General features: G+C 43.6%; 1 protein-coding gene across 1 annotated transcript in view; it reads right to left on the bottom strand.

Moving 5' to 3' along the window:
* Window positions 1-5,639: 5,639 nt before the first annotated feature.
* TMEM31 (transmembrane protein 31) overlaps window positions 5,640-25,873 on the bottom strand; it is a 23,543-nt gene continuing 3,309 nt past the window's right edge. The window contains 2 exon segments of the mRNA XM_059910527.1: window positions 5,640-6,078; window positions 6,641-6,765. Coding sequence (XP_059766510.1) covers window positions 5,674-6,078; window positions 6,641-6,742 — 507 coding nt within the window. The 5' untranslated portion in view covers window positions 6,743-6,765 and the 3' untranslated portion in view covers window positions 5,640-5,673.

The following is a 25,873-nucleotide window of genomic DNA, read 5'->3' as shown; positions in this document are numbered from 1 at the left end:
TTTATTCTTTTTGTTGCAATGGTAAATGGGAGTGTTTCCATAATTTCACTTTCAGATTTTTCATCATTAGTGTATAGAAATGCAAGAGATTTCTGTGCATTAATTTTGTATCCTGCAACTTTACCAAATTCATTGATTAGCTCTAGTAGTTTTCTGGTGGCATTTTTAGGATTCTCTATGTATAGTATCATGTCATCTGCAAACAGTGACAGCTTTACTTTTTCTTTTCCAATTTGTATTCCTTTTATTTCTTTTTCTTCTCTGATTGCCATGGCTAGGACTTCCAAAACTATGTTGAATAATAGTGGAGAGAGTGGACATCCTTGTCTCATTCCTGATCTTAGAGGAAATGCTTTCAGTTTTTCACCATTGAGAATGATGTTTGCTGTGGGTTTGTTGTATATGGCCTTTATTATGTTGAGGTAGGTTCCCTCTATGCCCACTTTCTGGAGAGTTTTTATCATAAATGGGTGTTGAATTTTGTCAAAAGCTTTTTCTGCATCTATTGAGATGATCATATGGTTTTTGTTTTTTTTTAACATCTTTATTGGAGTATAATTGGATCATATGGTTTTAGAGAAGAAATAACAAATTTCTTCAATTTGTTAATATGGTGTATCACGTTGATTGATTTGCGTATACTGAAGAATCCTTGCATACCTGGGATAAATCCCACTTGATCATGGTAAATGATCCTTTCAATGTGTTGTTGGATTCTGTTTGCTAGTATTTTGTTGAGGATTTTTGCATCTATATTCATCAGTGATATTGGTCTGTAATTATCTTTTTTTGTAGTATCTTTGTCTGGTTTTGGTATCAGGGTGATGATGGCCTCATAGAATGAGTTTTGGAGTGTTCCTTCCTCTGCAATTTTTGGAAGAGTTTGAGAAGGATGGGTGTTAGCTCTTCTCTAAATGTTTGATAGAATTCACCTGTGAAGCCATCTGGTCCTGGACTTTTGTTTGTTGGAAGATTTTCAATCCCAGTTTCAATTTCATTACTTGTGATTGGTCTGTTCATATTTTCTGTTTCTTCCTGGTTCAGTCTTGGAAGGTTATACTTTTCTAAGAATTTGTCCATTTCTTCCAGGTTGTCCATTTTATTGGCATAGTGTTGCTTGTAGTAGTCTCTTAGGATGCTTTGTATTTCTGCAGTGTCTGTTGTAACTTCTCCTTTTTCATTTCTAATTTTATTGATTTGAGTCCTCTCCTTCTTTTTCTTGATGAGTCTGGCTAATGGTTATCAATTTTGTTTATCTTCTCCAAGAACAAGTTTTTAGTTTTATTGATCTTTGCTATTGTTTTCTTTGTTTCTATTTCATTTATTTCTGATCTGATCTTTATAATTTCTTTCCTTCTGTTAACTTTGGGTTTTGTTTGTTCTTCTTTCTCTAGTTCCTTTAGGTGTAAGGTTAGATTGTTTACTTGAGATTTTTCTTGTTTCTTGAGGTAGGCTTGTATAGCTATAAACTTCCCTCTTAGAACTGCTTTTGCTGCATCCCGTAGGTTTTGGATCATTGTGTTTTCATTGTCATTTGGCTCTAGGTATTTTTTGCTTTCCTCTTTGATTTCTTCAGTGATCTCTTGGTTGTTTAGTAACATACTGTTTAGCCTCCATGTGTTTGTGGTTTTTTACGTTTTCTTCCCTGTAATTCATTTCTAATCTCATAGCGTTGTGGTCAGAAAAGATGCTTGATATGATTTCAATTTTCTTAAATTTACTGAGGCTTGATTTGTGACCCAAGATGTGATCTATCCTGGAGAATGTTCTGTGCGCACTTGAGAAGAAAGTGTAATCTGCTGTTTTTGGATGGAATGTCTTATAAATATCAATTAAATCAATCTGGTCTATTGTGTCATTTAAAGCTTCTGTTTCCTTATTTATTTTCACTTTGGATGATCTCTCCATTGGTGTAAGTGAGGTGTTAAAGTCCCCCACTATTATTGTGTTACTGTTGATTTCCGCTTTTAGAGCTGTTAGCAGTTTCCTTATGTATTGAGGTGTTCCTATGTTGGGTGCATATATATTTATACTTGTTATATCTTCTTCTTGGATTGATCCCTTGATCATTATGTAGTGTCCTTCCTTGTCTCTTGTAACATTCTTTATTTTAAAGTCTATTTTATCTGATATGAGTATAGCTACTCCAGCTTTCTTTTGATTTCCATTTGCATGGAATATCTTTTCCCATCCCCTCACTTTCAGTCTGTATGTGTCCCTAGGTCTGAAGTGGGTCTCTTGTAGACAGCATATAGATGGGTCTTGTTTTTGTATGCATTCAGCAAGCCTGTGTCTTTTGGTTGGAGCATTTAATCCATTCACGTTTAAGGTAATTATCGATATGTATGTTCCTATGACCATTTTCTTAATTGTTTTGTGTTTGTTTTTGTAGGTCCTTTTCTTCTCTTGTGTTTCCCACTTAGAGAAGTTCCTTTAGCATTTGTTGTAGAGCTGGTTTGGTGGTGCTGAATTCTCTTAGCTTTTGCTTGTGTGTAAAGCTTTTGATTTCTCCATCGAATCTGAATGAGATCCTTGCCAGGTAGAGTAATCTTGGTTGTAGGTTCTTCCCTTTCATCACTTTAAGTATATCATGCCACTCCCTTCTGGCTTGCAGAGTTTCTGCTGAGAAATCAGCTGTTAACTTTATGGGAGTTCCCTTGTATGTTATTTGTCGTTTTTCCCTTGCTGCTTTCAATAATTCTTCTTTGTCTTTAATTTTTGCCAATTTGATTACTATGTGTCTCAGCATGTTTCTCCTTGGGTTTATCCTGTATGGGACTCGTTGTGCTTCCTGGACTTGGGTGGCTATTTCCTTTCCCATGTTAGGGAAGTTTTCGACTATAATCTCTTCAAGTATTTTCTCTGGCCCTTTCTCTCTCTCTTCTCCTTCTGGGACCCCTATAATGTGAATATTGTTGCGTTTAATGTTGTCCCAGAGGTCTCTTAGGCTGTCTTCATGTCTTTTCATTCTTTTTTCTTTAGTCTGTTCCGCAGCAGTGAATTCCACCATTCTGTCTTCCAGGTCACTTATCCGTTCTTCTGCCTCAGTTATTCTGCTATTGATTCCTTCTAGTGTAGTTTTCATTTCAGTTATTGTACTGTTCATCCCTGTTTGTTTGTTCTTTAATTCTTCTAGGTCTTTGTTAAACATTTCTTGCATCTTCTCGACCTTTGTCTCCATTCTTTTCCTGAGGTCCTGGATCATCTTCACTATCATTATTCTGAATTCTTTTTCTGGAAGGTCGCCTATCTCCACTTCATTTAGTTGTTTTTCTGGGGTTTTATCTTGTTCCTTCATCTGGTACGTAGCCCTCTGCCTTTTCATCTTGTGTGTCTTTCTATGAATGTGGTTGTTGTTCCACAGGCTGCAGGATTGTAGTTCTTGCTTCTGCTGTCTGCCCTCTGGTGGATGAGGCTATCTAAGGCTTGTTTAAGTTTCCTGATGGGAAGGACTGGTGGTGGGTAGAGCTGACTGTTGCTCTGGTGGGCAGAGCTCAGTAAAACTTTAATCCGCTTGACTGTTGATGGGTGGGGCTGGGTTCCCTCCCTGTTGGTTGTTTTGCCTGAGGCAACCCAACACTGGAGCCTACCTGGGCTCTTTGGTGGGACTAATGACAGACTCTGGGAAGGCTCACACCAAGGAGTACCTCCCAGAACCTCTGCTGCCAGTGTCCTTGTCCCCACAGTGAGCCACAGTGCCCCCCACCCCCGCCTCTGCAGGAGACCCTCCAACACTAGCAGGTAGGTCTGGTTCAGTCTCCCCTGGGGTCACTGCTCCTTCCCCTGGGTCCCGATGCACACACTACTTTGTGTGTGCCCTCCAAGAGTGGAGTCTCTGTTTTCCCCAGTCCTGTCGAAGTCCTGCAATCAATTCCCACTAGGCTTCAAAGTCTGATTCTCTAGGAATTCCTCCTCCCGTTGCCAGACCCCCAGGTTGGGAAGCCTGACATGGGGCTCAGAACCTTCACTCCAGTGCGTGGACTTCTGTGGTATAAGTGTTCTCCAGTCTGTGAGTCACCCACCCAGCACTTATGGGATTTGATTTTACTGTGGTTGCTCCCCTCCTACCATCTCATTGTGGCTTCTCCTTTGTCTTTGGATGTGGGGTATCTTTTTTGGTGAGTTCCAGTGTCTTCCTAGGGTTTCTCAGTCTTAGCACTATCATCATTTTGGGTGAGATAATTTTTCTTTGATGTGTGGGTTGAGGGGGGTGTCCTGTGCACTGTAGGATATTTAGCAGTTTCCCTGGCCTTTACCCACTAGATGCCAGTTGCCAGCACCACCCCAAAGTTGTGCAACCAAAAATGTCTCCAAACATTTTGAAAGGCCCCTGGTGGGGTGGGGCTGGGGAGAGTCAGCCCTGGTTAAGAACCACAGAGGTGGAAGATTTCTCTAGTGAGGCCTGCTCCTTACCTGGAGCCTGCAGCAAACTCACTGTCCAACATAGCAGAGGTTGGTGAAAAAAGTTGCCTGTCATTAATCCTACTCCTGCTGGGGAGCCCCATAAGGTGAGCTCAGCTGCTCAAAATTATGTAGGGAGGTGATCTGATTGAGGAAGTGAAAGGCCTTCATAAACCTGAGCTCTGGCCTCCCTTCTGGTCCCACCTAGCCACAACCCTGTTTCAGGAGAAGTGAGCATTCACTCTTCACAAGGGAAATGGGAGAGAAAAGTACAGTCATCCCTCAGTACCAGTGGGGGATTGCTTCCAGGACCCCCTGCAGATACCAAAATCAGCAGATGCTCAAGTCCCTTACATTTGGCCCTCCGTATCCTCAAATGCAGAACCCATGAATACAGAGGGCTGACTGTACTTAAAGGCTACCAAGGCAGGTAGTAGAGGAGAGCACTAAGGAATGGATAGGTGGAAGCCAGCAGTGCCTTGAAATGAGAGAAGCATCCATAGCAGGTGGTGGATTGTACACTCCATTGGGATCCCTGCCGTGTTCTGCTCTTCATTTTTTTTTTTTAAAGAAATTCACGTTCTTTTTATTTATTTATTTATTTATTTATGACTGTGTTGAGTCTTCATTTCCGTGCAAGGGCTTTCTCCAGTTGCGGCAAGTGGGGACCACTCTTCATCGCGGTGCGCGGGCCTCTCACCATCGCGGCCTCCCCTGTTGTGGAGCACAGGCTCCAGATGCGCAGGCTCAGCAGCTGTGGCTCACGGGCCCAGTTGCTCCGTGGCATGTGGGATCTTCCCAGACCAGGGCTCAAACCCGCATCCCCTGCATTGTCAGGCAGACTCCCAACCACCGCGCCACCAGGGAAGCCCTGCTCTTCATTTTAAGACATGAGGCCCTCACTCACCACTCAGTTCAAATCCCCACCAGGGTCTCTCAAGAAGAACAGCAGGAAAAAATCACAAGGTCAAAGAAGAATAGAGTTGGAGGAAGGAAAGGAAGGACCTCCTAGCCTGATATTGAGACTACAGCCTAGGTAGAGGGCAGCATCACTGAATTGAAAGCCCAGGATCCCCAAGCCCAACTGCTATCTTCTCATTGGGTAATCTTGGCTAAGACTTTTCCCCTCTAGGCCTCCAATGTCCTCATGTGTCTCACATGGGAATAACGCAACCCACCCAATTACCACCACAGCTGTGATGACCCTAGGAAAGAACAGAAGGCAAACAAATACAGCATTCATGTTCATTGCTTTTTATTGAAAGAAAAGAATCAGAAGAAGACAAGAATGAAAAGAATAATAAGAAGCAGAAGCAGAAGTACGGAAAGAAGAAAGAAAGAAAGGAAAAGAAGTGTAGGGAGGAAAGGCAGATGGAAGTGGAGGGTGGAGAGGGCAGTGAGGTGAAGGATGATGGGTAGTCCGATCTCTTTGACATGGGCCTTCAGATAATGGGACATATCATGGGAAGCGTCTTTAAAAACCAGAAGAAATTCAGGATAAAACTGAAGAACAGCAGGCAGTTGATATGGGTTGGCAACTCACTGGATAGGCCATGGAAGGACTCCTGGAAAGTTGACTGCTCCATTGGTGGATGTTGCAGGTGTCCTATGTGAAGGCAATCGACATCTGGATGGCTGTGTGCCTCCTCTTTGTGTTCGCTGCCCTGTTGGAGTACGCTGCTGTCAATTTTGTCTCCCGTCAGCATAAGGAATTCATGCGACTTCGAAGAAGGCAGAGGCGCCAACGCATGGTGAGTATAACCAGGGAGGGGTCCACTTCCTTTCTCCTTTGGACTCCTTCCTCCCTACTACTCCTCCCACAAACCAAGACTCGACCTAGGCTGCAAGGACTAGACAGGCAATCAGGACCCTGGATTCTCTTCCCAAGCTGGTCACAAATAAGCTAAGTACTTTAACCTCTTTGATTCCATTTCTTTTTCTGTCCAGTGGGACATTAATTCCTGTGGGGCAGTCTAGTAGACTGATTAAGAGCATGGGCATAGTAAGCCCTGAAAAAATGTTAGCCAGTATTAGAACCTTGTCAAGTTAGTTAACATGAGATTGCTTTGAGAATAAGTAGTGGTTGCTCCTGACTCTCCTCCCACCCAGGAGGAAGGTACCCCAAGTTGTCATATACTGTTTGGTGGTTAAGAATTCAGATCAGGCATTGTTGCCTTTCTAGGGGAGCATTATAAAAGGATCCCCATAACTAAACTGGAATTGAAAAACCACCACTTGCCTCTTCTGGCTGTTGGATTTCTTCACCTTGATCTTCATTGGGCGCATCAGAGTTGTTGGGCATGAGCTGTTGTTCTCCCTCGCTCTTGTTTGTTAACCCCATTTCTTCTACAGTAGAGTGATCACCTGGGGAAATAGAGTAGGGGTCTTGTCATCATGACAACAGAGGCAGTTCTTCCTCCCCACCATTGCCCAGACCATAGGTGCTAGGTACGTTGCCATGACAAGAGAGGTGCCTGGGCCACTCTCATAGAAGCCAGTGCCCAATTATGAGCAAAGCTAAAAGCCTTTGCTGAGCTACATACTGGCCACTTAATCATCAGACACACAGAGCTCTGGCCTGTCTTGAGCTCTGACTCCTTGTTTTCTGCCTTATCTGGAGGCTCCAAAGCCAAGGGGCAGGCACATATGACCTCTGGGGGGAAAGGAAACGATGTTCTTTCTAAGCCCACTGGCTCTAGCCTGTCGGGGCCACTCTAGCACTAAGGTTCTTCTCTCTTCCTAACATCCCACCTCCCACTTCAGCTGCTCCTGGAGTACCCTTACCATATGTCTGCACTAAAATTATCCTCCGGGATTTCATGTTCCTTGCTAAGGTCCCTTTCTGCTGAGGGCAGGGCTCCTGCCTCATCTAGTGGTTTGTCGGAATTTATCAATTCTTGCCTGGCTTCAGTCCTTGAGCTGTGTCCTGGGAAACACGCCCTCTAGTGGATTGATCCATAACTACATCTCCTTGAGTAGGACCGATTCTTCAAGAGACCTAAAAGCCTTCGTATCCGATGCTGAGACTTAGAAAAACTATATGGACTTGGCAGAAGGGCAAGAAAAGTAGATGCACCCTTTTCTAAGCTAACTGTCCCCACCTCCTTTTTAGCTGTGTCAAGCCTGCCCTCAGGTACCAAAATCTTATCTTTATAGGGGTTTTGATCTTGATGCCTTCTCAATGCCTACCTTGGGAAAGAAGAGCAGGCTGCCAACCAGTCCCAGAGTCCTTTTGCCAGCTAGATTGCCTGTGTGGGTGTCCCAGCAACAGAAGACTGCTGCAGTTACTGTAGAGCTACTCCAGGTTGACACTAGTCCCGCCCCCTTCCCTGAACCTCTCCAACCTCCAACTGCCCACAGCCTCTCCCCTCCTGGTCATGTACAGGGTGATCCTGATCTCATAATGAAATCTGTCATAACCAGTGCTCAATAATTTTAAAGTTATAACATCAGCCTGGGCCCTGCTTAGGCACCTGGATCCTGCCTCAAAGTGGACTGGGCTTATGATTAATGTAAATAAAACCTGAAAACCAAAACCTGTGCCATTAGTCCTGCCCCTTTTTGAGTTTCCTAAAGCCACTGCCATCCTAGAAGAAATGTAGCAGAATCTTAGAGGTCACTGAGCAGGCTGAAAAAGTTGATGCAGGGTTAATGCATTTCTAGAACCTCTCTCTGGGCCCTGCTGTTCCAGCTAGAGGGGCAGTTTTTAGTCTTGAGAGGAGCCCTCATAAGGGAGAGAGAGAATCCATATGATCTTCAGGGATCCCTTAGTCAAGAGCAAGTTAGGAGTATTCTAGAAGCCAGCCAGCTGTTCATCCAGCTCCAGACTTCATTCTGTTCTTCTCGAATCTCTCCTCAACCACCCATCTCCACAGCATGGTGATCTCCTTCCATGTCACGGTCTAAAATATTGGGCTGGCCAAAAAGTTCGTTCGGGTTTTTGGGCAACCCAATAGCTCAATTTTTTTCCCCAGACATTTCTACTTTGTCTTCCCAGCTAGTCTAGAAACCCCACAGGGAAGAGTCTGTCTCTCCTTTTTTATAATCTCAATAGGCCCTGGAACCAGGTTCTAGACACAGCAGCCACAGAATCTACTCCACCAACCTTTGCAGGCTGATTGGCAAGGGCTCTCTTTCAAGATGGAGAGAGAAAAAGCCTTACCGTTATCAATAGAATAACTTGAAAAATGGAAGAAATTTCAAAATACTGCCAAATCCTCTCAGGCGCTTGATCCCAGAACCCTGCTTGCCTCTTTCCATCCCCCAGGACCCTCCCCCATTCTCCAATTTCCTCTCTCACTTCAATATATATCACTCAATATCTATCCCTCCTTCCCATCTCCACACCTCATCTCCCACACCGTGCATTCCCGCCCCAGCTTGGTTTTGGAATATCTTTCCTCTCTAGCTCCCCAGCCCTCCTCCCCTATATATATCTGCCACAGAAATGTTCTATTTCAACAGCCATGGAAGCCACAAAGTGGAGTTTAAGCCTCCGTTGCCCCTTCCAAACACACACACACACACACACACACACACACACACACACACCCTTCAGAATTTGGCCTAAATAGGTAATACCCAAATCCAGGACCCCCACCCTTGAATTTTAGGCCACTCATGTTTGCTCCCCCAACTACAAGTGGTACAACATGTTAAAATTAAAAAGAGCCAAGGGTGACATTCTATTGGCCATATTTTCTCTCCTGTGTGAAATAGCTTTTTCCAGCCGAGGAATATTTCCCAATAATTCCCTTTAGATTTACTGTGATTGGAGAAAAGGGGAAATAATTAGATCTATAGAAACAGAAAGAGCAGTTGGATTCAACTTTCTCTTTCAGAGCTTTTTGCAAACAGATATATTCCATGCTTATATCCTCTGGCTGGAGAGCTGAGAGGATCAGGATGAGCAGCAGGGAACAGGGAGTCTGAGGGACTCTGAACTGGAAAGCAAAAGGAAAAATCATTTTATTTACCCCCTCATTTTTCACTTATGTGGGAGATATTTTGTTTGCCTCTGGTTCTTCATCTGTAAAATGGGTCCAGCACAACCTCTCTGGTAGAAACAGTGTGAAAATGAATTACAGAATACAGATGAGGTGAGCCAAGGCCTATGGTGACAGGTTATGTAAAGAACTTTGAGGAGAGAACTGAGGCTGCCTCACCACAACTCAGGGTCAAAGCACCACCACAGGAGTGAATTGCCTCTGGCCTACACATGTACAACTCTCTCCACAGAGACTGGCAAAATCGAGGATTGAATAGCAAGGCTCTCTGGTGGGCAGACTTAGAGAGACCCTTCCCTATGCCAAAGGTGCCACTCTTTCTAAAGGCCGAAGGTCATCACGCCCTTGTGCAGGGGTGGGGCAAGGAGTAATTGCTTTTTCTGCCAAGTACTCTGTAGCTAAGATTCTCTTCTGAGTAGACTCTTCAGTATGAGATCCTGAGAGGAGGCTGGCTTCATGAGAACAAAGCCATTCCCTGTCCTGTACTCTGAGGCATGTGGTTCATCAGTCCATTCATTCATTCAACTAATGTCTACTGGGTGCCTATTGGATGCCAGCTCTATGCTAGGTACTGGGGACACAGCAGTGAGCAAGACCGATGCCCTTTCCCACGTCTGTACTACGAGCCCACAGGAAGCAGAGAAAGAGGTGGGATCTGTTGATAAATCTCTGACCTGAGCTTGTCTGCCTCTGATGCCCAGTGACAGGCTAGGCCTTCTAGTGCTGTCATAATCAAGGCTCACTGGGACCCACCACACCAACGTCTCATTGATGAAACCACTTTTCAGTGGGTTACTATAGCTACAGAGATCTCATTATAAACATCCTATGATGTCCTTCTAACTGCATAGCATGTGTAAAATCTACTTTTATCTACATTTTATGTATATCGGTCACATCCATTCAACATACATGTGCCTTATTCTGTTTTAGTACTGAAAGTCCCTAGTCTCAGGAAGCCCTCAGCCCTGGACAAACTGAGAAGATAGTTGGCACCATCCCACAAGGGGGCACTTCACTTCAGGTTATTTCTTACATAGCTGAAGCTTTTACTCCTGTAAACATCAATACTTTACAAAATTATAACCATCTTTGAATGAAGTATTTCTAGGTTTTGGTATATACTTACCTGTCCTCTGTGTAATTTCCAGGCTGTGAACCACCACTTCTGATGGTGGTATGTCCTTTAGAAGTAGCCAAAATTGGGCAGGTTTGGGTTATATAGAAACCAAGAGTAAATAGGCTCTGAGTGGGGCCCTGAAAGGCTCTTATATGAGTAAAGTTCTCTCTGTTGATCACTCAGGGGCTTTGGTTCTCTCTCTCTCTTTCTCTCACTCTCTCTCTCTCTCTCCTTTTCCCTCTCCTTCTCCCTCTCCATCTCTCTCTAGATCTCTATCTATCTATCTTTGTGGCCTTACCTTCTGGCTCTCAGCTGTGTTATAGCTACTTAAGGTTGTCAGCTGTCATTTATTAGACAAACTTTGTGTAGTCTGCTACATTGCTTAATGCTTATATAAAAATTTACCTCTTCAGTGTTAATGTGTTCATCAGAATGCATATATTGTACATGAATGGAATGTGTATTGGGTAATAAATGTTACCCTAGTAGCACACGTATCTGTAAGAGCATGATCAGCTTTACAACAATTCAGATAGCCCACTAGGTTATTTGAAGCTTTTGGAATTTTCAGCTTTAAGTCGAGATAAACATTTTTTTAAAGACACTATGTGCAAGCAGAATTAATTTTGCAGCTTTTGGAAGTCATTAAAGTCAAGTTTCCAAGTCTAAATATCTCAGCTGTGCTTTCTAAAGGTTTCATTGTTCTGTTTATTCTGTTTATTACCAGTCAGAGATAACTTGACATTGAGATGTCCTTCTCGCTGTGAGGTGGCACTTCACTGGGTTTTAGATGGCTCTAAATGATGTTATGCATTTTAAAAAGGCTGCTCGGGGCTTATCTGTGAATGGAATCATAACATATACCATCCATACCACGTATAGCTGCTTAACATACATCTATCTCGTGAGTAGTTTTGTGGCCATAAAAAAACATGCAATGGGCCTGTGTACCCAGCCACCCTGTCTGCACAGCACCACCTGAGATATTTGTGTGGCCTGGTCTCTATTCCTCTGCCTTAGAGCTGTGACCTCAAATTCTGCCTTTTCTTCCACGTAATTCCAGGAGGAAGATATCACCCGAGAAAGTCGCCTTTATTTCCGTGGCTATGGCCTGGGCCACTGCCTGCAGGCAAGGGATGGAGGTCCAATGGAAGGTTCTGGCATTTATAGCCCCCAACCTCCAGCCCCTCTTCTAAGAGAAGGAGAAAACATGCGGAAACTCTACGTGGACCAGGCCAAGAGGATTGACACCATCTCCCGGGCTGTCTTCCCTTTCACTTTCCTCATCTTCAACATCTTCTACTGGGTTGTCTATAAAGTGCTATGGTCAGAAGATATCCACCAGGCACTGTGAATAGGAGCTAAAGAGTCCAGCTGTTGGCTTCCTGCTTCCTCCTGGGTGGGCTTTCCCCCTGCATTAGATTCCATCAAGGGCTTGAACAGTTCCTTCCTGATCTCCCACTCAGAACTTCAACAGCCAATCCCCAAGCTATGTGGGTCTACAATGCAGGAGGCCAATGGTGGCTTTACTTAGAAAGATGGCTTACCTACCCTAATTCATATTTTCTCCATACTATCCCATTTCTCATGAGAGTAAGGTTTGGCCATGTTCTTGGGGCCAGGATGACCTTCTTCCCTGACTGGAGCTTCTCTGTTTTTCAGTTCTCTTGTGGAGACTATTCAGATCACTGCTACTAGATTCTGGCATTTGTCATCTTAATCTGCACGAATCTTTGCCCTGCCACCTCCCACCCAGAGCCTGACCTTTACTGTGCCCTCTGTACCTTCTACCACAGGCTCAAATAGGGAGTCTTTCCCATCCACAAGTGCTGCCCTGTGTGACCCAGTCAGGTTTCCTTGACTGTGGGAGGAAGGCCAGGGGATAGATTCCCCACCGCTCAGCAAGGTTGGAACAGTCATCGGCTGCACTGGGGTAGGGCTTTGCTATATGACCCAACAGAGAGGTCTTCAAGCTTCCTTGGAAGCTCAACACTGTCAGAATGAGGTCAGAAATCTTGGACTCTCAGAGAGACCACCCTTCCACATCTACCTGAATTTCCTGGTCTCAGAAATATTTGTTTTATTCCCTAACTAACTAACACGGCGGCAGGGTGTGTTTGACTGCTATGGAGTGTAAAAAGAGAAAAATGCTTAGTCTTCAAGAAAGTTACTCAGCGATGCTAGAAACCTTTTAAGAAAAGTGAGATCCAAAGCAGTAGGACCTAGGAGGAGTACAATACAGAAACTATCCTCAGAGAGTCTTCTGTTAGCTGTGCTTTTATTTGTTTCTTCTTTTTCTCCAAAGTCTCTTTATTTCCCAGGACCCCTCATTTCCAACTTGCTCCTTTTAGTAAGCAAATAATAGTGCCATGTAACCTTGTCTGGGATAAAGTGGGCTTCAAGGTTCCTAAAGGAGGGAGGAACTAGGTATATAGAGGGCCCCTATTCTGGACAAATATTGACTTGGCCAATCTCAGGATGGAGTTGTAGAAGTTAGAAAAACATAAGTTGGAGTTATTTCTTAATCCTTCTCTTGCTTCCTTTCTCCTTCCACAGTGAGGAGGGGAAGCAGTCAGTTGAAGCTACAAGAAATGTCAGAATAGAGAGGGTGTGAAGGGCTCATCTCAGGCCTGACATACCACTGGGACATGGGGAAGCATGGGCCTGGTACTCTGAGTCCTTTGAAATGACCCACTGTGAAGAACTGAAAAAGGGAAGATTAAAGTGCTGAGCTAAACAACTGGAAGACAGACGTGATCAAATGATCTCTAACATCTTGACTTTTTCTCTGGACCTACAATAATTAACTATGTGAGTCTAATCTCTCTCTCTCTCTCTCTCTCTTTCTCTCTCTCATCTTCCTCCTTTCCCCTCCCTCCTTTACTCCCTTTCTCAAAACGGTGTTCAAAATGGAAAGTCAATAAATCCAATGACCAAAGCAAATCCTATAGTCAAACCAAGAGCTCAGCTTCTTTCCCCCTTTTTTCCTGTTGAGCTTGGCTGCTCTTTCCTGTTCACTAAGATACTCTTCTTGTCTCTTGGCTTTGAGGAGAGCATTCTGGGCTGATCAGGGTAGCTGGACCAGAAATTAATCTTATTGAAAATATTAATTATGACTCTGGTGGCCAAGGAGATTCAAAACTAAAGGACTGGCTAAAGAAAGGAGATTAAATTGAGAGGGCAAAGAATCCCTGTTTTCCCATTTCTGCCCAGGTAGTGCCAATCAATGAGAGGCCACAAGCAATACCCCTTTGAAAGGAGCAGAGAGTATCTCTTTGATACTCTCTATGGTGGGGCTGGGGTGTCAGGCTGCTGCAGCCCGAAGGCGGGGGTAGCGGGGGGGGGGGTGGACTATGGAGATGAGCTTATTGCACAGAGCTCTACTTGTTATAGATCTTGTCCAGATGGGCCAACTGCACAAATCTGCCCTGTTGGAAGTCTCAAGAACAATGCTTTGGAGACAGCTACAGCACTGAGCAATAGAGCCTGCCCAACTGGGACTCAGCTCAGGGCATCAGCTGGTGCTGGGAGCCAAAGAAGCCAAAGTACCAGCCAACATAATAGCCCAAAGGAGTTCACAAAGCTACTCAGAAGCAATGCCAGGTGGAAGGTACTCTCCCTCCCCATCGGAGCTGGCAAGTGGAGAAGGGAGACACAGGGCGTCAGAATTCGGTGCAAATAGCTTTCATTTTCCTCACCCTTCCCACACAAGTTTGGGGGCGGGGAGGGATGCGGGTCTCACTAGAAGTGTCTGACACCTAGCAATCCATTCCAATCATGGAATTCTTGAACTTGGACCCTTCTTACAGTGAGTTGGCAGGAGGCGATATAAGAGACTCATTTGGAGGTCATTTCCATCTACCGTCATTCTGATAGTACCCACCGCTAGAGATCCACACTGCTTTCTCCCTGGATCACGTATGAAATGATTTTAAGTTTTAAAACAGCATATTTTCTAAAGGGGAAAAAACTTCCTACATAAATAAAGTGTTTTGGTGTTTTCATTAATTCTTAATATTTAATGTCAGTTAAATATTTTATACATATGTTTTTCCAGAGAAAGGGCTTTATTTCTTCAGTTGTTGAGGCTATCAGCGCCTTCATCTTCTCTTCAGTTTGCTCTGCTCTTTGGAGAGCCAGTGGTCTGTCTTCCTCTTTCCTCTCAATCCACTAGCAGGGCCACTTGCTCTCCCAAATTTCACAGTCATACTTTTTTAAATTTTCTATGTTGAAGAAAGGTAGTGAATAAAATTTATTCCTTTTACTTTCTACCATAAGCCTCTTTCCCCACCTGTCACCAAAGAATTGACACTCTTCTAGCTGAAATGTTGACTGTTAACATTATTTTTCCTTTTCACTGAGCCATGCAAGTATCCCAACTTAGTCCAGAACATATCACCTCCTAGGAATCTTTATATGTGTCCCCACTTGCCTCTCTCCATTCTCAGTTTACTATTATCAATGTTGTAATTATTATTAATATCTTGTCATTTCGGGCTGTCAAAATCTTAAATTCAAATTCACTATGTTGGGATTAAAGATCTTCCTAGGCTGCTTTGCTGGTGAAAAACAAATCAGCCAAACATGGGAACCACCAAGGGGTTAGGAACCCAGCTAGTATTATCCCTTGCTCAATGGAAGAAATGTAGAACAAGCTCTTTGAGGGCAGGGACTGCATCTTACACAACTTTCTAACCCACACCGATCCTGGTACATAGCAATGCTCAGTATGTATATGTAGAACGAAAGCATGACTTTTCATATGACCTATTATATACCACATTTCTATTCATTTGCTTTCCATTAACCTGTTGACCACAGAAAAATAGACTTGGAAGGGAACTTATAAAATCAAATAAAATTTACACACACGTGTGTATGCACACACACATAACCAAGCTGGTCCTTGGGTATAACAGAACCAAAGTTCAGAAGACATCAAAACCTGGTAAATTGCATTACTGAATAAAGAATGATGGCGATCTGAATAAACATTAATAATATTCTAAATAGGAAGACCAGTATCAAGCTATATTTCAAAACCAATCACCAAATGAAAACTCTGGTAGTGACAAGAGAGTACAGGAGCAGGGATTCTGGCAGTACAACCATCTGCCTCTCCCTGCTCCATATGCTGTCCCACCAGAGAGCCAGTCATCCCTGAAGGGATAGCAATTAGGCTGTTCTTTCCCACCTCACATTCCTTGCTTCATTATACTTCACATCTAGGATAGCGTTTATTTACAGTCTACAAACTTGAACTGGTGGCATCAGAACAGGTTGTTATCAAATCTTAGGCCAGGAGGAGGAAGGACGTCTGAGCCAGGGGCTTTCTTGCTCACAGAGCATTCTCTTCATGGAAGAACAAAGTACTACTGCTGTCATAAAGCCACCTGAAAAAGTCACATGAGAACTCAGCTATTGCTGCCCCACCTGAGTAGCTCTGTTTTTCTCAGTCTCTCCTTTCACCATGACGCTTTCTACAAATGCCCTGGCTGCATTATACCGTGTACATTACCAAGGAAGTACATGCTCTCGCTATCAGCTCCCTGGAATAAGGGCAATTTTTACTATTACTTAAGTTCAGGGAACATTTTGCCTTACAGAGCTGGATCTAGAAAAATGTGCACATATTGTCTATTTTAATAGCTACCATTCATGACAGTGTAGTGATTAAGAGCGTGGCTTTGGTACCAGACAGAGCCTGGGCTTACATTACAACTCACTAGATATGGGTTCTTGGACAAATGGCTTCATCTCCTTCAGCACCAGTTTCCTCCTCTAAGGGGTCATTTGAAGGCTCTGAAAGATCCAGCACACAACAACTATGTGGCCTTGAGTAAATCATTGAACGTTTCTCTGATTCAATTTTCACGTCTGTTCAATGAAGGCGATAACAGTACCTACCTCATAGGGTTGTTGTGGGAATTATATGTGTTAATGTAGATAAAGTGCTTAACTCAGTGCCTGGCACGTAGTAACTGCTCAACGAAGATTAGCTATTATATGACCAGACCAATCATCGTAGTCTGTCAGACTTTTAGCACATGGACCTGGTTGGAACTTCAGATTGCCATTTTGTGTGTCTCATCTTGCTGGGTCCACACTCACAAAAAAGGTCAAGTGAAAATCACCTCTCTTTTATATTTTCAGTCTCTCTGCTGTAACTGGGTTCTTCCTGCTGGCATATAACATGCTTATAAACTATGTAACCATGGCAAGTGGCTGAATCTCTCGGAACCTCAGCTTTTTCAGAGAGAGAGAAGGAGAAGAAGAAGGAGGAGGAGGAGGAGGAAGAGGAGAAGGAGGAGAGGGGGAGAGGGAGGAACAAAAGGGGAGGAGAGGGGAGAGAGGGAAAGTCTCTCCCATTCAAAATGAAAAATAAAAGTAAAAACTACCCTCTATTTGACCCTGAAGTTCTCTCTAGCTGTTGATTTATTGCCCTCCTTCCATTCATCATCAAGTTTCTTAAAGGGATGTCCTTATTAGACATTTACACACCTCACAGCTACCATTTACTCCTTAACACACTGCAGTCTATCCTCTGCCTTCTGCCCCCTCATCCCATCTCATGTTCCTCACACCGCCTTCCTATTTGCTGTATCAGGTCAACATTTTTCTGTCCTAATCTTTCATAACTTCCTGTAACATCTGTCGGAGCTGTCACACCTTCTTTGAAATTTTCTTCTCCCTTGGCTTTAATTCTCCAGTTTCCTCTCTCAGCCCTCTGGTCATTGCTTCTTGCTGTTCTCATTCTCCAGTATTTCATCTTTGGCTGTTTGCGTGCCTACTGCTTGGCTGTTCTCAACTATTTCCGTGGCTGTGATAACCTGTATGCTGATGATTCTCAAATTTCTATCTTCAGTTCCGAATCTCCACAGCTCTAGTCCTATTTTCCAATTCTCTGTTGAACATTCCGACCTGGGTGCCCACAAGGACCTCAAACTCAACATGTCAAGAGCCAAGCAGCTCACAATCTCCTTCAAACTTCCTCCTCCATTCTTCCCAATCTTCGTGAGTGGCACTTCCACCTACCCAGTCACCTAAGCCAGAAACCTGGGAGTCAGCCTTGACAAATCCTTCTTCCACGACCCTCAGATCAAATCAATCACCAAGTCCTGCTGAGTCTACCTTTCAAATATTTCTGAAATCTGTCCCTCCTTTTCTATCCTCCCGGATCTCATTTTGGCTCAGCTTTTGATTCCAGTATGATTTCCTATCCTCCACACTAGTGCCAATTTGACCTTTCTAAAACAGAAATCTTTGGGAAACTCTTCCTTGCTTTTCATCCTTCAATAGCTCCCTATTATCTTCAGGAAAGAGGCCACATTCCTTAAACTGACCTCCAAGAGATTTTCTGCTCTGGCCCTGGCCAGCGCCTCCAGTCTCTTCTCTCGTCACTCCCTCACCCGCCTAAATGCAAGCTGCATTTGACCAAGCTGATCCACCCACAGATCCCTGAACCCAATGACTCATCCTGTCTAATGCTCTGTGCCTTTGCACATGCTGTTCCATGGTCTTTAAATGCCCTCTTCTGACCTCTTCCACCTGAGGTACCCCTACTCATCCATCAAGACTCTAACCAGATATCACACTTTCACTCAAACTCTGGTGACAACTCCAACATCCAGACAGATTTGGGTTCTCCAATAATGCCTTGTACATAGCTCTATATTTGTACTTGAGAGATTATATAGAGTTTTTTTGTTTCCCTCACACACAAATATGAGTTTTAAGTTAAGAATTATAATGTATTTATCTTTCAATTCCTCATACCAAGCTCACAGCATGAAATGAATTAGTTTTTGCTAGATAATTTTTTAAGTAGTGAGCACTTAAATTTTTTAAATTAAAAACATTTTTAAAATTTTTCAACCACTCAGTTGCAGCATTAGTTCTCACCAACTATACTTACTTTGCAAGGGTTGCGTCATGAAGGACTATACTATCAAGGTAAAAAGCATCCTTGTAATATTTTCCTTTTCAAAGCATTTAAGTGGTATGTCATCCTCAGAGCAAAGCTTTTAGGTAAAATAACTATGTATTCATGCAAGAGATGAGGAAATGAGGCTCAAAGATACCAAGTGACTTACCCAAGTCTCTCAACGAGTTAGTGACAAAGCCAAAACCCTATTTCTCAGTTTTCCTGTTTCTCAGTTTAATGTCTTATTTACTGGGCCAGGAATTTTAAAAGTCAGCTTCAAGGAGTCCTAGAACAGGTAACCACCTCCTCTCCTCCCCTCACATACACACTGTTTGCACATTCAGTCAGAGTAACTCTACTTTCAGCTGATATACCTACTTCACCATAATACTTCATTTGGGGTAGGAGTGGGGGGAAAGAGAGTTTACTGCTGCTTTTATAATTTGGAGGGAAAAAACTGCATTATCTAAATACAAATTTCAGAGGTAATCCATTTAACAAGTCAATGGGTGTTACAACTGTATTATTTGGATACTAATATAGAAAGACCTTGTGTTTTAAAAATAAGCCAAAATGAAGGGCAGTCATGACAAAGGAATCTAACATTTGGGCATCTTTCTGACTCTAAGCTCCTCCTCAAATTATCAACTTACAGAAGTCCTGAATTCTTAACAGCCTCTCTCCCCTTATACTTACTAACAATGCCTTGTTGACTGATCTGTCTTATCAGTCCTCAATTTAACACTAATCGTTAACTACTTCAGGCAGTGAGAATCATTGTTATAAATACAGCCTTGACTATCAGGAGGGCAAGAATGCTTGGGAACTTTGGTCACAGCAGCACATTTGCTATCTTGACTGCATTTACCACTATTCCCACACAGAGAAACAAACAATTGGCTCTTTTAGAAAACTAATCTCTCATGGGATTTTCCCATAAGGCAACTGGGTCAATGGATTACAATGTCTTAGAATTCTAGATGCCGGCACAATAGAGCTGGAAGGGCCTTCCCAGATCATTTTGTCTTGTCTGCTCATCAGACAACATGGGGACACTGAGGGCCTGATAGGATAAAGTCCAGGCCCTAAGTGTAACTAACTCCCTTTTTTTTTTTTCCAATTAGTTGAAGCTGTTAAGGGAAAGGATGGAATAGAAAGTGAGGGACCAAAGTGTATCATAATTTATTAGCTCCAGAGACTCATTTCTGAGACTGCTCTGACAAGTTGACTACAGCAGATTCAAGGCCAAATGGAATCTGTAGCTGAGGAAACTGTCCCTGTGATACCATTCAGTCCCCAACCTCTGCCATGTTAATCCATTTGCTGATACCCACATTAGATGTCCGAAGTCCCCATAGAAAGAGGATAGCACAAATCTTGCCAACACTTAGGATGGTACAGGTGTAAAATGGTGATGCCAAGCTCCAAATTCTACAAACTCAGGGTATCCTTGTCCAGGGTTCTTTTGTGAATTTATTTGTGAAGCCCTTAGTCTTACACTTCTTTTACACTTTCCCTAATGGAAACATACCTATTATCACCCATTTGATTAGCCTAAGCTTCAAGCTGTCCTTTAAGGAAGGAAATAATGTGACTTTTCACTAACACATCATTATCCTTCTTTGAAAAATACTCCATTGACTTTGGAGTTAACCTCTCCTGTCCCATCTCTTAGAATTTCAAATTTCAGATGTATGAACCCTATCCACATAAGGCCACCTAACAGAGTAATAAGTCATGGAAATTAATCTCATTCATGTCTATCTGCTACTTATATATTCCTCTCTCTCTGATACCCTGGTGGTGGATTCATTTTCAGGGTAAAGGATTCAAGGGAGAGAGAAAGGGTAAAAACTAATGAATATATCTTCAAAACTTCATTGGCACTATGTTTGATGTTATCCCTCAAGCAAGAGATAACCAGTTAGGCCTGTAGCTACAAAACAGTATCCATTGCTTCCCTTTACTCTCCCTTGGGGTGGGGTCAGGGGCAGGAGTGCACTGCCTCTCTGACATCCCCATTTGTTATGTTCCTAACCACCTGGGAACCAAATCTAAGATGAAAAGGAACCATCCTCTGGCATTAACCTCTACCCCAGGCTGAAGGTGGGTGCTTTATGATGACCTTTGGAAGGTTTCTTGGAGCCACATTTTTGTTTCAGCTCACTTCAGGGGGCAGGCCAGCTCCTCAATTTTTATTGGGAAATCTAATTGCTTTTCCTGTGATTCCTTGAGTTCCTTCACTCTGTTTCACTCAAGGGGTGTACACTGTAGGCCCGTTTGCCTTATTAGGTACAACCTCATAAGGCTGAAGAATGGCTACTACCTGACTGCCCTTCCAGACATTCTTCACCCTGCTACTTAGCCTCCTCCTGGAAGGGTGAAAATCTAGTGTGGATTGGCATCCATTCTTTGTGTCTCACTGAGTCCCCAGTTTCGCAGAGGACTAACCCCTGAGATTCAGCTCCTTTGCAGGCCCTTAGTGCCCTAAAAAATCTCCCAAATTGAGCCCAGGTAAGGCAAAGTTCTTCACTCAACAATTTGAGCGTATCAACTGAGTGATCAGTATGAGAGGTTCACTCAACTGTGAACCCCATTAAGGTAGGAATAAGGCCTTCTTCACCTGTAGCTAAGAGCACAGTGTTTGAAACAACCGAGATGGGCAATAAATGCCAGCCCAATGAACAACCGCACCTGTGAAAGTAAGTGCATTTGGCCCTACTGCTAAATCTCTCCGGTTGGAAGGACCAAAGAGTAAGTTTTCTTGTGTTTTTGGAGGAGGGAGTGGTGTAGGGGAGCAGGTAAGGGGGGAATATGAGTCCACAAGATAATTGGGAGGATAGGGTTCAGGGTAAGCTGAGGTTGGAGTTGGGTATTGTTAGTTTGAACTGGCTTTTTATTTGTTTTGTTTTCTTCAAGTCAGTGTTGGACTTCCGTGGTGGTCCAGTGTTAAGACTCCATGCTCCCAACGCAGGGGGCAAAGGTTCAATCCCTGGCTGGGGAACTAAGGCTCCACATGCTGCATGGCACGGCCTTAAAAAAGAAAAAAAGTCAGTGTTGTCTAATGATTTCTTCATCCCATAATCAAAAGCACTGAAAGTTTTTTAAACTTTGCCCATAGATGTGAGAACAATCTCTTCAGCTGGCTTTCATCTATGAATATTGCCTCATCCCCCTTGGATTCATTCATAAATTTTTGTGGAGCACCCACCACAATATGCCAGGCACTGTACTAACTACAAGGGCAACACAGTGAAGAAGAAACTTAGCCCCTGCCCTCAGAGGGCTTATATTCTGGTGCAGGAGACAAACTGTAGTAAGTTAGTGGAGAATAGTAAAAGGGAAAAAGTATTATGAAAATATATAAGAGGGAGAATTGACCTGATTATGGTAGAAGCTGGGGAAGAGGTGTCATGGAATGCTTCCCTGAGACAGAGACATTTAAGATATGACCTGAGGGGAAAGTGAGAGGGAGGGAAGCAGGAAGGACATAAGAGGAGGGAAAAGAGAACAAAGGGAGTTTTTAAAAGGAAAAAAATGAAACAGATTTGCATTTTGCCAAGAACGTTCTGAGTCACAGTGTGGGAAACAAATTGTAGGGAGACAAGAGTAGGACATGACATGAAGATGGCAAAGGAAAAAGGGGAATGTAGTGGGTCCAAGGGGAACGTAAAGCAAGGGCACTTCACCTGGTCCTGAAGGTCAAAGAAGGCCTCTGTGAAGAAGTGACATTTCAGGTGAGACCTGAAGGCTGGGTTAGGCATGGTGAGGAGCTGGAGGGGGTGAGGAGTTGAAGAGAATCTCCATCACAATAATCTTCTGCTTTAGCCAAAGCAGTCCTTTTTGCTAATGCTTTGGTCTCAACCTGGAATGCCAAGTGCCTTTTCTTTCTAGTCAAATCATGTCTATCTTTCTAGGCCCTCTCAAATCCCACCTTTTCTGATCACACCCAGATATGGCTTCTCTTGCTTCTAAACTCCTATTCCATGTTTGTCACTTAGCGTTTAAAGATACACTATTTAGTGTTGTTATTTAACTTTACACATAACCACAAACTCTTTGTAAGCTCCTTAAACTTATGAACTGTCTTCGATTACTTTGGCATCACCCAGGGTACCTAGCTCAGTGATGAGCACATAAGGTACTCACTGAATGAATGAATGAATGAATGAGGCACTAGAGCCCCTGCAGGCCTCCTTTAGTAATTCACTATTATCTGTGAAGCTGACAAGGAAAAGGTTTTCTTTCCCTACAAGATTTCTGCTACTTGCATCCAAAGACCTAAGATTCGAAATCAACAGCTCCTTCCCACTGGTCACTGCTTCTCACCCCGCTTCCAATCCTGCCCCCTCTCCCACCACCACCTTCTATTGTTTCTTCTGTCTTCTGGTTGTCAGCCAGGATGAGAAAATGGTCTAGCTGTCCTCAGAGACTTACACCAGCCTGGACTGCTCTGCAGTGCCATGAAGGGCCAGGACTTTTGTTTACAGCTGGGACCATGGTGAGGCGGTGAGCACAGCTGACAGCCCCACGCTGGAGCAAACATCAATCTTCTTCTGTCCTCTCAGCCAAGTTTCACAGACCAGCTCTATTGAAAACTGGCTGCACCCGCCTGGGTCTCACTGACATCCCACCCACAACTCTGGCCTGGGAGCTGCTGGGTGAATCTTGGCTTTGTACCTTTTAGGCACTGCCCTTGCTCTCTTCTCTGGCCCCAGCCTCTAATCAACTTTAGGGCTACCTCAACTTTAGGGCTTTGAAAGAACTTGTCCTCCTAGGTCCCCACACTCCACAGTGCCCCACCTCTCCAACCATATCTTCTGACTCCCACCAGTGCACCAACACCCTTGCTTGCTCAGTCGAAGTAAAAACACAACAACAACAACAAAGAACCAAACCACCCAGTTTTCAAAGTGTACTTTTATTGAGCCTGCCTTTCCAAGCTGAGCAGACAAGGTTCCAGGCCCTTGGACGCTCGCGTGCGTATGTAATCTTTGCCTTCAGACGGCTTTCCCACTTGTTTTAAAACCTGCAAATCAGATGGGGCCTGGAGCCTTCAAAGACTATCCTTTGAGATCCCAAGTGAGGGCCTCTTTGCCACATATTCTGCTCCCTGGTCTCCTCCTTCCCTAGCACCTTTGCCCTCTCCAGCACTCACCTGGGGTGAGAATGAAGCGCCTTCTCTTGCCCCCAGGTTCTCTTTGCCTGTGTTTCTCTGCCTACTGGCTAACAGTTTTCACCAATTAGCTGAGGCCTGTTTCCTGGTTTTCACCCTCTCCCCACCCCCAAAGGCCCGAGGGAGATGATTCACTTCTCTCACTTGCAGTAGCTCATTATAGCAACACTTCTTCAGGGATCCGGTAGAGAGGGACTGCAGACCGGAGGAGTCTCCCCTTCTAGGAGACCTTCTCAGGATTTCCAGCACAGAGTCTTTTTCAATCTAAAATACCCCCCCTCCCCATATTTTTACATGGTACCTTCCTACTAAATGTTATCACCCAAGCCCTTGGTTAACAGAAGAGAATCCCATGTGTGTTCTCCTTCCCAGGACTGATGAAGCACTTTTAATTTTTCTTTTTTTTTTTGTCTTTAACTGTTTTATTATGGAAACCTTCAAAAAAACCCCACAAAAGTAGAAAGACTAGTATAATGAACCCCCATGTGCCCATCATTAAACTTCGACAATTTAAAGACACAGCACTTTAAGTGCTACTAGCTTGTCCTCTTTAATACGACAGCTGAAATTTTCAAAAGGCATAGCTTTTATCATTCCCAGTAAAATGGGGACTGTGAGTGCAGGTTATAAGCACGAACACAGTTATCTCTGAAAAAGGGCTCAAGGCATCCTCTCGAGGCAATGCTCAGATTGTAGGAGTCAGTATACACTGGGGGAAATCAGTCCTCATCTCTGTTGGTCGATGTGTACTACGGATGAGTTGACATGATGATTCCAAGTGAGGTGTGTGGTTCACAAAGCCACACATTTTGGTGAATCGCATGCTAAACTACTGACTCAGGAAGGGGAAACCAAGGGATTGTGCGCAAGTCTGGCATCCCAAGGCCACTCGAGGACTACACTGATTAGATTCAGGTTCTCAGTCATTTGAAGTAACCTCTTTCTGCCACATGGATGGGTCAGTTGGAGCAGGGCGGGGGTTGATTACAGAAGAGGAGAGGAGCTAGAAGAGAATAGATACCCCTAAAAGGATAAAACTTTCCCATGACTAGTTCCATCATTGGCCCTGTCTATCATGGGCTAGCAAACTAGACTGATCCAGACTAATTTGCTGAACTTGTTTTATGAAATCCCTATAGAACAAGGCAGGTACAAATAGATAGAAAAAACATTGTTATTAAAGAAATACCATTTTGCTTAGCCTTGAAATATTAGGTTTTTAAAAAACTTTTAAATTAACCAAGCATTCTTTTAAAAATCATCCAATAAGCTAGTCAGAACCAAATGAAAAAATATCAAATTAACCTTAAAATGGAGCAATTTCATCTACTACCCAGAAGCCATGGGAAGATACTGGTGTCCCTCTCCACCCTCCAGAAGACACTGACCACTACCTTCCAGACCTAGCCACGAGGTAAGACAAGCAAGGCCAGCAGATACTGTTGGGCAGGGCAGGTTGTACCCTGCACAAGGGTACCCAACTGAGAGGGAACAAGTGGAGGCTGAAATTCATTCTTCAACTGCCCTGGTGGAGCTCCAATACCCCTGAGAAAGAAAACATTTTTCTCATTGTTCCACTAGAGTGGACACATCTCTGCAATTTGTCTGCCCCCAGGTGGCACATGTTTCTAATTAGCACAAAGGCATCATATGAGCAAATGGTGGCCTTGAAAATTAACTTAGAGATCTTAGAGCCATCAGGTGTTCTGTGAAGGCTTGCGACCATAAATAGCCTGTTTGGCCTTGGGCCTTGAAACCAAACATTGACCAAAGCTATATTTCCCTTCCAGTTGACACAGATTGTGAAGACACTGATTCAGCTGTAAAATAAAATGGAAGAAGAGTAACTCACATTTTCTGAGGATCTAATAAGAGTCAGGAGTCTGCTGAAGCTTCATCCCACTAGTAAGTGGAAGGGGCAGGAGAGTATTCACATTTGAGAGGGTTCCATGGCATAATGGGAAAAAACATGGGCTCTGAAGTCACAGAGAAGTCTGAATCTTTGGTCTGCTGTTTACTAGTTGGCAACTTGAGTAAATATTTAACTTCTCTGGGCTTCAGTGAGGAGTCACTAAGATAACTGATGTAAAGAGCTGAGCATAGTGCTGCCTGGCACATAGGAGGCATTCAGTTCCTATGTCTTTTTCTGCTACTACCCTGACTCCAAATTTAATTCACATTATTCACACCCGTGGCCTTAGGACCTCACTCAGTAGAGCATAAGGACAGGTCTACCAGACAGAATA

Source organism: Balaenoptera ricei, chromosome X (genome assembly GCF_028023285.1).
Source record: "Balaenoptera ricei isolate mBalRic1 chromosome X, mBalRic1.hap2, whole genome shotgun sequence".
Classification (NCBI taxonomy): Eukaryota; Metazoa; Chordata; class Mammalia; order Artiodactyla; family Balaenopteridae; genus Balaenoptera; species Balaenoptera ricei.
This window is presented reverse-complemented; position numbering and strand designations above follow the sequence as displayed.